The 11,066-nt window shown below is 54.3% G+C and overlaps 1 protein-coding gene across 1 annotated transcript in view; it reads left to right on the forward strand.

The window, feature by feature from the left end:
• The window catches only part of LOC133462223 (uncharacterized), a 17,621-nt gene extending 6,980 nt beyond the window's left edge, over positions 1-10,641 (forward strand). Inside the window, exon 13 of the mRNA XM_061743350.1 lies at positions 10,563-10,641. Within this exon, the coding sequence (XP_061599334.1) occupies positions 10,563-10,641 (79 nt within the window). The remainder of the gene's footprint in view (positions 1-10,562) is intronic.
• The last annotated feature ends 425 nt before the right edge of the window (positions 10,642-11,066 follow it).

Consider the following 11,066-nt stretch of genomic DNA (forward strand, 5'->3'; position numbering starts at 1 on the left):
TAGAGGTAGAGGGGGGGGGGTTAGAGGTAGAGGGGGGGGGTTAGAGGTAGAGGGGGGGGTTAGAGGTAGAGGGGGGGGGTTAGAGTAGAGGGGGGGGGTTAGAGGTAGAGGGGGGGGTTAGAGGTAGAGGGGGGGGTTAGAGGTAGAGGGGGGGGGTTAGAGGTAGAGGGGGGGGTTAGAGGTAGAGGGGGGGGTTAGAGGTAGAGGGGGGGGTTAGAGGTAGAGGGGGGGGTTAGAGGTAGAGGGGGGGGTTAGAGGTAGAGGGGGGGGTTAGAGGTAGAGGGGGGGGGTTAGAGGTAGAGGGGGGGGTTAGAGGTAGAGGGGGGGGTTAGAGGTAGAGGGGGGGGGTTAGAGGTAGAGGGGGGGGGTTAGAGGTAGAGGGGGGGGTTAGAGGTAGAGGGGGGGGTTAGAGGTAGAGGGGGGGGGTTAGAGGTAGAGGGGGGGGTTAGAGGTAGAGGGGGGGGGTTAGAGGTAGAGGGGGGGGGTTAGAGGTAGAGGGGGGGGTTAGAGGTAGAGGGGGGGGTTAGAGGTAGAGGGGGGGGGTTAGAGGTAGAGGGGGGGTTAGAGGTAGAGGGGGGGGTTAGAGGTAGAGGGGGGGGTTAGAGGTAGAGGGGGGGGTTAGAGGTAGAGGGGGGGGTTAGAGGTAGAGGGGGGGGGTTAGAGGTAGAGGGGGGGGGTTAGAGGTAGAGGGGGGGGTTAGAGGTAGAGGGGGGGTTAGAGGTAGAGGGGGGGGTTAGAGGTAGAGGGGGGGGTTAGAGGTAGAGGGGGGGGGTTAGAGGTAGAGGGGGGGGGTTAGAGGTAGAGGGGGGGGTTAGAGGTAGAGGGGGGGGTTAGAGGTAGAGGGGGGGGGTTAGAGGTAGAGGGGGGGTTAGAGGTAGAGGGGGGGGTTAGAGGTAGAGGGGGGGGGTTAGAGGTAGAGGGGGGGGTTAGAGGTAGAGGGGGGGGTTAGAGGTAGAGGGGGGGGTTAGAGGTAGAGGGGGGGGTTAGAGGTAGAGGGGGGGGGTTAGAGGTAGAGGGGGGGGTTAGAGGTAGAGGGGGGGGTTAGAGGTAGAGGGGGGGGGGTTAGAGGTAGAGGGGGGGGTTAGAGGTAGAGGGGGGGGGGTTAGAGGTAGAGGGGGGGGTTAGAGGTTAGAGGGGGGGGTTAGAGGTAGAGGGGGGGGTTAGAGGTAGAGGGGGGGGGGTTAGAGGTAGAGGGGGGGGTTAGAGGTAGAGGGGGGGGTTAGAGGTAGAGGGGCGGGGGGTTAGAGGTAGAGGGGGGGTTAGAGGTAGAGGGGGGGTTAGAGGTAGAGGGGGGGGTTAGAGGTAGAGGGGGGGGTTAGAGGTAGAGGGGGGGGTTAGAGGTAGAGGGGGGGGTTAGAGGTAGAGGGGGGGGTTAGAGGTAGAGGGGGGGGGGGTTAGAGGTAGAGGGGGGGGGTTAGAGGTAGAGGGGGGGGTTAGAGGTAGAGGGGGGGGGGGTTAGAGGTAGAGGGGGGGGTTAGAGGTAGAGGGGGGGGTTAGAGGTAGAGGGGGGGGGTAGAGGTAGAGGGGGGGGTTAGAGGTAGAGGGGGGGGTTAGAGGTAGAGGGGGGGGTTAGAGGTAGAGGGGGGGGGGGTTAGAGGTAGAGGGGGGGGTTAGAGGTAGAGGGGGGGGGTTAGAGGTAGAGGGGGGGGTTAGAGGTAGAGGGGGGGGTTAGAGGTAGAGGGGGGGGGGTTAGAGGTAGAGGGGGGGGGTTAGAGGTAGAGGGGGGGGTTAGAGGTAGAGGGGGGGGGTTAGAGGTAGAGGGGGGGGTTAGAGGTAGAGGGGGGGGGTTAGAGGTAGAGGGGGGGGGTTAGAGGTAGAGGGGGGGGGTTAGAGGTAGAGGGGGGGGGTTAGAGGTAGAGGGGGGGGTGGTTAGAGGTAGAGGGGGGGGGTTAGAGGTAGAGGGAGGGGGGTTAGAGGTAGAGGCGGGGGGTTAGAGTAGAGGGGGGGGTTAGAGGTAGAGGGGGGGGTTAGAGGTAGAGGGGGGGGGTTAGAGGTAGAGGGGGGGGTTAGAGGTAGAGGGGGGGGTTAGAGGTAGAGGGGGGGGTGGTTAGAGTAGGGGGGGGGTTAGAGGTAGAGGGGGGGGGTTAGAGGTAGAGGGGGGGGTAGAGGGGGGGTTAGAGGTAGAGGGGGGGGGTTAGAGGTAGAGGGGGGGGGTTAGAGGTAGAGGGGGGGGGTTAGAGGTAGAGGGGGGGGTTAGAGGTAGAGGGGGGTTAGAGGTAGAGGGGGGGGTTAGAGGTAGAGGGGGGGGGTTAGAGGTAGAGTGGGGGGGTTAGAGGTAGAGGGGGGGGTAGAGGTAGAGGGGGGGGGTTAGAGGTAGAGGGGGGGGGTTAGAGGTAGAGGGGGGGTTAGAGGTAGAGGGGGGGGGTTAGAGGTAGAGGGGGGGTTAGAGGTAGAGGGGGGGGGTTAGAGGTAGAGGGGGGGGGGTTAGAGGTAGAGGGGGGGGTTAGAGGTAGAGGGGGGGGGTTAGAGGTAGAGGGGGGGGGGTTAGAGGTAGAGGGGGGGGGTTAGAGGGTTAGAGGGGGGGGTTAGAGGTAGAGGGGGGGGGGTTAGAGGTAGAGGGGGGGGTTAGAGGTAGAGGGGGGGGGGTTAGAGGTAGAGGGGGGGGTTAGAGGTAGAGGGGGGGGGTTAGAGGTAGAGGGGGGGGGGTTAGAGGTAGAGGAGGGGGGGTTAGAGGTAGAGGGGGGGGGTTAGAGGTAGAGGGGGGGGGTTAGAGGTAGAGGGGGGGGGGTAGAGGTAGAGGGGGGGGGTTAGAGGTAGAGGGGGGGGTAGAGGTAGAGGGGGGGGGTTAGAGGTAGAGGGGGGGGTTAGGAGGGGTTAGAGGTAGAGGGGGGGTTAGAGGTAGAGGGTAGAGGGGGGGGTTAGAGGTAGAGGGGGGGGGTTAGAGTAGAGGGGGGGGGTTAGAGGTAGAGGGGGGGGTAGCTGGTAGAGGGGGGGGAGAGGTAGAGGGGTAGAGGGGGGGGGTTAGAGGTAGAGGGGGGGTAGAGGTAGAGGGGGGGGGTTAGAGGTAGAGGGGGGGGGGTTAGAGGTAGAGGGGGGGGGTTAGAGGTAGAGGGGGGGGGGTTAGAGGTAGAGGGGGGGGGTTAGAGGTAGAGGGGGGGTTAGAGGTAGAGGGGGGGGTTAGAGGTAGAGGGGGGTTAGAGGTAGAGGGGGGGGTTAGAGGTAGAGGGGGGGGGGGTTTAGAGCTAGAGGGGGGGGTTAGAGGTAGAGGGGGGGGTTAGAGGTAGAGGGGGGGGGTTAGAGGTAGAGGGGGGGGGGTTAGAGGTAGAGGGGGGGGGTTAGAGGGGTAGAGGGGGGGGTTAGAGGTAGAGGGGGGGTTAGGGTAGAGGGGGGGGGTTAGAGGTAGAGGGGGGGTTAGAGGTAGAGGGGGGGGTTAGAGGTAGAGGGGGGGGGGTTAGAGGTAGAGGGGGGGGTTAGAGGTAGAGGGGGGGGTTAGAGGTTAGAGGGGGCGCGAAAAAACGTACGAAAAAAACGTTCGAAAAAACGTATGAAAAACGTTCGAAAAAACGTACGAAAAAAACGCACGAAAAAACATACGAAAAAAATGTACGAAAAAAGTACGAAAAAACGTACGAAAAAAACGTACGAAAAAAACGTACGAAAAAAACGTACGAAAAACGTACGAAAAACGCACGAAAACGCAGAAAAACGTACGAAAAGTCGTACGAAAAATCGTACGAAAAAACGTACGAAAAAAACGTAGGAAAAAACGTACGAAAAAAACGTACGAAAAACGTACGAAAAACGTACGAAAAACGTACGTAAAAAACGTACGAAAAAACGTACAAAAAAACGTACGAAAAACGTACGAAAAAACGTACGAAAAAAACGCACGAAAAAACGCACGAAAAACGCACGAAAAAACGCACGCAAAACGCACGAAAAAACGCACGAAAAAACGCACGAAAAAACGCACGAAAAAACGTACGAAAAAACGCACGCAAAAAAATACGCAAAACGCACGCAAAACACACGCAAAACGCACGCAAAACGCACGCAAAACGCACGCAAAACGCAGCACGAAAAAACGTACGAAAAAACGCACGCAAAAACATACGCAAAACGCACGAAAAAACGCACGAAAAAACGCACGAAAAAAACGCACGCAAAACGCACGAAAAAACGCACGAAAAAAACGTACGAAAAAACGCACGCAAAAACATACGCAAAACGCACAAACGCACGCAAAACGCACGCAAAACGCACGCAAAACGCACGCAAAACGCACGCAAAACGCACGCAAAAATGCACGCAAAACACACGAAAAAACGCACGCAAAAACGCACGCAAAGCGCAAAAACGCACGCAAAATGAAACCAGTGCTGAACCCAAAACTCCCCATGGTTTTCCAGAGGAAGCTGTGCTCAACACGGTCAAATGCCTTTTCTTGATCTAACGAAATGAGACCAGTATTTAGAGGTAGAGGGGGGGGGTTAGAGGTAGAGGGGGGGGGTTAGAGGTAGAGGGGGGGGGGGTTAGAGGTAGAGGGGGGGGGGTTAGAGGTAGAGGGGGGGGGGTTAGAGGTAGAGGGGGGGGTTAGAGGTAGAGGGGGGGGTTAGAGGTAGAGGGGGGGGGTTTAGAGGTAGAGGGGGGGGGTTAGAGGTAGAGGGGGGGGGTTAGAGGTAGAGGGGGGGTTAGAGGTAGAGGGGGGGGTTAGAGTAGAGGGGGGGGGTTAGAGGTAGAGGGGGGGGTTAGAGTTAGAGGGGGGGGGGTTAGAGGTAGAGGGGGGGGGGTTAGAGGTAGAGGGGGGGGGTTAGAGGTAGGGGGGGGGGGGTTAGAGGTAGAGGGGGGGGTTAGAGGTAGAGGGGGGGGGGGTTAGAGGTAGAGGGGGGGGTTAGAGGTAGAGGGGGGGGGGGTTAGAGGTAGAGGGGGGGGTTAGAGGTAGAGGGGGGGGTTAGAGGTAGAGGGGGGGGTTAGAGGTAGAGGGGGGGGGTTAGAGGTAGAGGGGGGGTTAGAGGTAGAGGGGGGGGGTTAGAGGTAGAGGGGGGGGGTTAGAGGTAGAGGGGGGGGGTTAGAGGTAGAGGGGGGGGTTAGAGGTAGAGGGGGGGGTTAGAGGTAGAGGGGGGGGGTTAGAGGTAGAGGGGGGGGGGTTAGAGGTAGAGGGGGGGGGGGTTAGAGGTAGAGGGGGGGGGGGTTAGAGGTAGAGGGGGGGGTTAGAGGTAGAGGGGGGGGGGTTAGAGGTAGAGGGGGGGGGGGTTAGAGGTAGAGGGGGGGGTTAGAGGTAGAGGGGGGGTTAGAGGTAGAGGGGGGGGGGTTAGAGGTAGAGGGGGGGGTTAGAGGTAGAGGGGGGGGGGGTTAGAGGTAGAGGGGGGGGGGGTTAGAGGTAGAGGGGGGGGTTAGAGGTAGAGGGGGGGGGGGGTTAGAGGTAGAGGGGGGGGGGTTAGAGGTAGAGGGGGGGGTTAGAGGTAGAGGGGGGGGGGGGTTAGAGGTAGAGGGGGGGGGTTAGAGGTAGAGGGGGGGGTTAGAGGTAGAGGGGGGGGGTTAGAGGTAGAGGGGGGGGTTAGAGGTAGAGGGGGGGGGGGTTAGAGGTAGAGGGGGGGGTTAGAGGTAGAGGGGGGGGTTAGAGGTAGAGGGGGGGGGGTTAGAGGTAGAGGGGGGGGGTTAGAGGTAGAGGGGGGGGGGGTTAGAGGTAGAGGGGGGGGGTTAGAGGTAGAGGGGGGGGTTAGAGGTAGAGGGGGGGGGGGGTTAGAGGTAGAGGGGGGGGTTAGAGGTAGAGGGGGGGGGGTTAGAGGTAGAGGGGGGGTTAGAGGTAGAGGGGGGGGGGGGTTAGAGGTAGAGGGGGGGGTTAGAGGTAGAGGGGGGGGGGTTAGAGGTAGAGGGGGGGGTTAGAGGTAGAGGGGGGGGGGTTAGAGGTAGAGGGGGGGGGTTAGAGGTAGAGGGGGGGGTTAGAGGTAGAGGGGGGGGTTAGAGGTAGAGGGGGGGGTTAGAGGTAGAGGGGGGGGGGGTTAGAGGTAGAGGGGGGGGGTTAGAGGTAGAGGGGGGGGGGTTAGAGGTAGAGGGGGGGGTTAGAGGTAGAGGGGGGGGGGTTAGAGGTAGAGGGGGGGGGGGGGTTAGAGGTAGAGGGGGGGGGGTTAGAGGTAGAGGGGGGGGGTTAGAGGTAGAGGGGGGGTTAGAGGTAGAGGGGGGGGGGGTTAGAGGTAGAGGGGGGGGTTAGAGGTAGAGGGGGGGGTTAGAGGTAGAGGGGGGGGGGGTTAGAGGTAGAGGGGGGGGGGTTAGAGGTAGAGGGGGGGGTTAGAGGTAGAGGGGGGGGGTTAGAGGTAGAGGGGGGGGGGGTTAGAGGTAGAGGGGGGGGTTAGAGGTAGAGGGGGGGGGGTTAGAGGTAGAGGGGGGGGTTAGAGGTAGAGGGGGGGGGGTTAGAGGTAGAGGGGGGGGGGGGTTAGAGGTAGAGGGGGGGGGTTAGAGGTAGAGGGGGGGGGTTAGAGGTAGAGGGGGGGGTTAGAGGTAGAGGGGGGGGGGTTAGAGGTAGAGGGGGGGGGGTTAGAGGTAGAGGGGGGGGGGTTAGAGGTAGAGGGGGGGGTTAGAGGTAGAGGGGGGGGGGGTTAGAGGTAGAGGGGGGGGGTTAGAGGTAGAGGGGGGGGGGGTTAGAGGTAGAGGGGGGGGGGGTTAGAGGTAGAGGGGGGGGTTAGAGGTAGAGGGGGGGGGGGGTTAGAGGTAGAGGGGGGGGGGTTAGAGGTAGAGGGGGGGGGGTTAGAGGTAGAGGGGGGGGGTTAGAGGTAGAGGGGGGGGTTAGAGGTAGAGGGGGGGGGGGTTAGAGGTAGAGGGGGGGGGTTAGAGGTAGAGGGGGGGGTTAGAGGTAGAGGGGGGGGGTTAGAGGTAGAGGGGGGGGGGTTAGAGGTAGAGGGGGGGGGTTAGAGGTAGAGGGGGGGGGTTAGAGGTAGAGGGGGGGGGTTAGAGGTAGAGGGGGGGTTAGAGGTAGAGGGGGGGGGTTAGAGTAGAGGGGGGGGTTAGAGGTAGAGGGGGGGGTTAGAGGTAGAGGGGGGGGTTAGAGGTAGAGGGGGGGGTTAGAGGTAGAGGGGGGGGTTAGAGGTAGAGGGGGGGGGTTAGAGGTAGAGGGGGGGGTTAGAGGTAGAGGGGGGGGTTAGAGGTAGAGGGGGGGGGGTTAGAGGTAGAGGGGGGGGGGTTAGAGGTAGAGGGGGGGGGGTTAGAGGTAGGGGGGGGGGTTAGAGGTAGAGGGGGGGGGTTAGAGGTAGAGGGGGGGGGGGTTAGAGGTAGAGGGGGGGGGGGTTAGAGGTAGAGGGGGGGGGTTAGAGGTAGAGGGGGGGGGGTTAGAGGTAGAGGGGGGGGGTTAGAGGTAGAGGGGGGGGGGTTAGAGGTAGAGGGGGGGGGTTAGAGGTAGAGGGGGGGGGTTAGAGGTAGAGGGGGGGGTTAGAGGTAGAGGGGGGGGGTTAGAGGTAGAGGGGGGGGGTTAGAGGTAGAGGGGGGGGGTTAGGGAGAGGGGGGGGGTTGAGGTAGAGGGGGGGGTTAGAGGTAGAGGGGGGGGGTTAGAGGTAGAGGGGGGGGTTAGAGGTAGAGGGGGGGGTTAGAGGTAGAGGGGGGGGTTAGAGGTAGAGGGGGGGGTTAGAGGTAGAGGGAGGGGGGTTAGAGGTAGAGGGGGGGGGTTAGAGGTAGAGGGGGCGCGAAAAAACGTACGAAAAAAAGTACGAAAAAAAGTACGAAAAAACGCACGAAAAAACATACGAAAAAAAGTATGAAAAAACGTACGAAAAAACGTACGAAAAAAACGTACGAAAAACGTACGAAAAAACGTACGAAAAATCGTACGAAAAATCGTACGAAAAAACATACGAAAAAAATGTACGAAAAAACGTACGAAAAAACGTTCGAAAAAACGTACGAAAAAACGTTCGAAAAAACGTACGAAAAAACGTACGAAAAAACGTACGAAAAAACGTTCGAAAAAACGTACGAAAAAACGTACGAAAAAACGTACGAAAAAACGTACGAAAAAACGTACGAAAAAACGCACGAAAAAACGTACGAAAAAAATGTACGAAAAAACGTACGAAAAAACGTACAAAAAAACGTACAAAAAAACGTACGAAAAAAACGTACGAAAAAACGTACGAAAAAACGTACGAAAAAACGTACAAAAAAAACGTCCAAAAAAACGTACGAAAAAACGTACGAAAAAACGTACGAAAAAACGTACGAAAAAACGTACGAAAAAACGCACGAAAAAACGCACGAAAAAACGCACGAAAAAAACACACGCAAAACGCACGAAAAAACGCACGAAAAAACGCACGAAAAAAACACACGCAAAACGCACGAAAAAACGCACGAAAAAACGCACGAAAAAACGCACGAAAAAACGTACGAAGAAACGCACGCAAAAACATACGCAAAACGCACAAACGCACAAACGCAAAACGCACGCAAAACGCACGCAAAACGCACGCAAAACGCATGCAAAACGCACGCAAAACGCACGCAAAACGCACGCAAAACGCACGCAAAACGCACGCAAAAATGCACGCAAAACACACGAAAAAACGCACGCAAAAACGCACGCAAAACGCAAAAACGCACGCAAAATGAAACCAGTGCTGAACCCAAAACTCCCCATGGTTTTCCAGAGGAAGCTGTGCTCAACACGGTCAAATGCCTTTTCTTGATCTAACGAAATGAGACCAGTATTTAGAGGTAGAGGGGGGGGTTAGAGGTAGAGGGGGGGGGTTAGAGGTAGAGGGGGGGGGTTAGAGGTAGAGGGGGGGGGGTTAGAGGTAGAGGGGGGGGTTAGAGGTAGAGGGGGAGCGTCTGTTACTACGGTAACTGACAGAGAGCTTAAGTTACCTCTCTTTGTGAAATGGAAAACTCAGAGTTTCCCTCATTTCAGGGTTAACAGACTCAGAGTTTTCACTAAACCTGTTTTGTGAAACGGACCCCTGTTCTTCTGCTACTCTTATTGACAACATATTCACAAACCATTTTCCACCTTTCGTTACCAATTAGAAGTGAACATGAGAGAACAAATAATAGTGATACATTTTGAGTTTTTAACACTAGGAATATAGAGAGGTTTAGGAGTTTGATGTGTAATATCTCCTGGGACGATGTTTATGAATGTACTGATGTGCAACTTGCTTAGAATCAGAATCAGAATCAGAATCATCTTTATTGGTTTCCAGGTTCCAACATTGTCCAACAAGGAATTTGACTCCGGTAGTTTCACTCTTTGGTGATAAAATAAAATAAACAATAAAACAAATGTGGAATTTCTATGATACAGAATAAACAGAATAAACATTTAAGGCGCAGCAGTTTGAGGGAGAGAGAGAAAAAGAAAAGAAAAGAAAAGAAAAGAAAAGAAAAGAAAAGAAAAGAAAAGAAAAGAAAAAGGGACAGTTCTGAATAAAAATAAACATAACCTATTTACAATTTTACAGGGCAATTATACATAAAAATACAAAAAGATTATACAAATTATACAAAGAAATACACAAACATTATCAAACATTCACAACTTGTTTTATTCTGTCTTTCAGCGCTGCGTTCCCCTGGTTAAATCTAGGGAGAAAGCTGGTAAAGGTCTTTGGAAACCAGGGTTTACAACAGGTCTCCATAAATCCTCTATTAAAACAAATAAATTATATACAAAATTCCTCACAAATCTCACTCCACTTAATTGTCTGATTTATAAAAAATATAAAAATAAATGTAATCATCTACTGAGGATATCCAAGAAAAAATATTTCTCCAATAAATTCAGTGAATCGTCAGACATGAATTATTAATGAACTTCTTAACAAAACTAAATCTACTGTTCCCCTACCGTCTCAGTTTAAAGATGGTGAACATTAGCTTAATGATCCTGTGACTATTGCAAACAAATCCAATGTGTTTTTCGCTAACGTAGTTCTTCTCTATCCAAGGAGCTGGAAACACCCAATAGTAATTAGATTACATTATGGGTAACTTCCCCACTGTCCTGCAGTTTGAAGACACAAATGAAACAGAGGTGTTGGAATTAATGTCCAGTTTGAAGAATCAGCAGCTGGTCATGATGGTTTAATCTGTGATCAAACCAGTATCTTCTTTTATTTGTGAACCAATTACCCACATCTTCAACCTATCACTGCAGTCTGGGGAGGTTCCAAATGATTTAAAAATAGCCAAAGTTATTCCTTTACACAAATCAGGACACCCAAGACTTTTTAATAATTATCGGCCAATATCGGTGTTGCCATGTTTTTCGAAGATTTTGGAGAAACTGGTTTACAAAAGAATGTTTAACCATTTAAACCATCACAATATTTTATACGAACATCAGTATGGTTTTAGGAAAAATAATTCCACCGATAAAGAATCTACTCGGCCATCAATAACAATGAATTTGCTTTGGCATATTCCTAGATCTTTCTAAAGCTGTTGATACCGTTGATTACAGTATATTACTGGATAAGTTATGTCGAGACAGATGGTCACGTGAAGTTCCAGCTTCCTACCCCCTGCAGGGAAGACGACTGGCTCCAGTCTCATACAGTGCTCGAGACACATTGTCACGCAAGTTCCGGCGTCCTGAGTCCCTGCTGAGACGGCACCGTGGAAGTGGCTTTGACTTCCAGCCCCTTCAGAGACGAGGACTTGATCCACGGAGATGCCATATATGGACTTCCTGACTCCTCGGGGGTTGTCCCAAACTGAAAGATCACACCTGACTGTAAATTACTTTCTGTCTCTCACTTGGCTTGTTTATTCCTGTCTTTTGTTGATTGAACTTCTTGTATAAAAACCCTGTTGTAAAATATAAAATCTCTCTGGGTCAGCACACCAACCCAGACACGCGTCTGTGTAGGTCTGCTCACCGCCGGCTACTGAATAAAATTCACTACTCACAAGCGGACTTCTGAACTGGCTTTGATAAATTCCTCAACAATTACATATATATGGATTTCAAGATTTAACACTAAAGTGGCTGAATAGTTATGTTTATAACCCTGAGCAACATGTTTATGCCAATGGTTGTTCCTCATCCAAAGTCAAGATGTTTTCTGGGGTCCCGCAGGGATCTATTCTTGGTTCCTTATTATTCCTTATTTACATCAATGACCTGGCTGCTTATCCTCATC

This window comes from Cololabis saira, chromosome 16, assembly GCF_033807715.1.
Source record: "Cololabis saira isolate AMF1-May2022 chromosome 16, fColSai1.1, whole genome shotgun sequence".
Taxonomy (NCBI): Eukaryota; Metazoa; Chordata; class Actinopteri; order Beloniformes; family Belonidae; genus Cololabis; species Cololabis saira.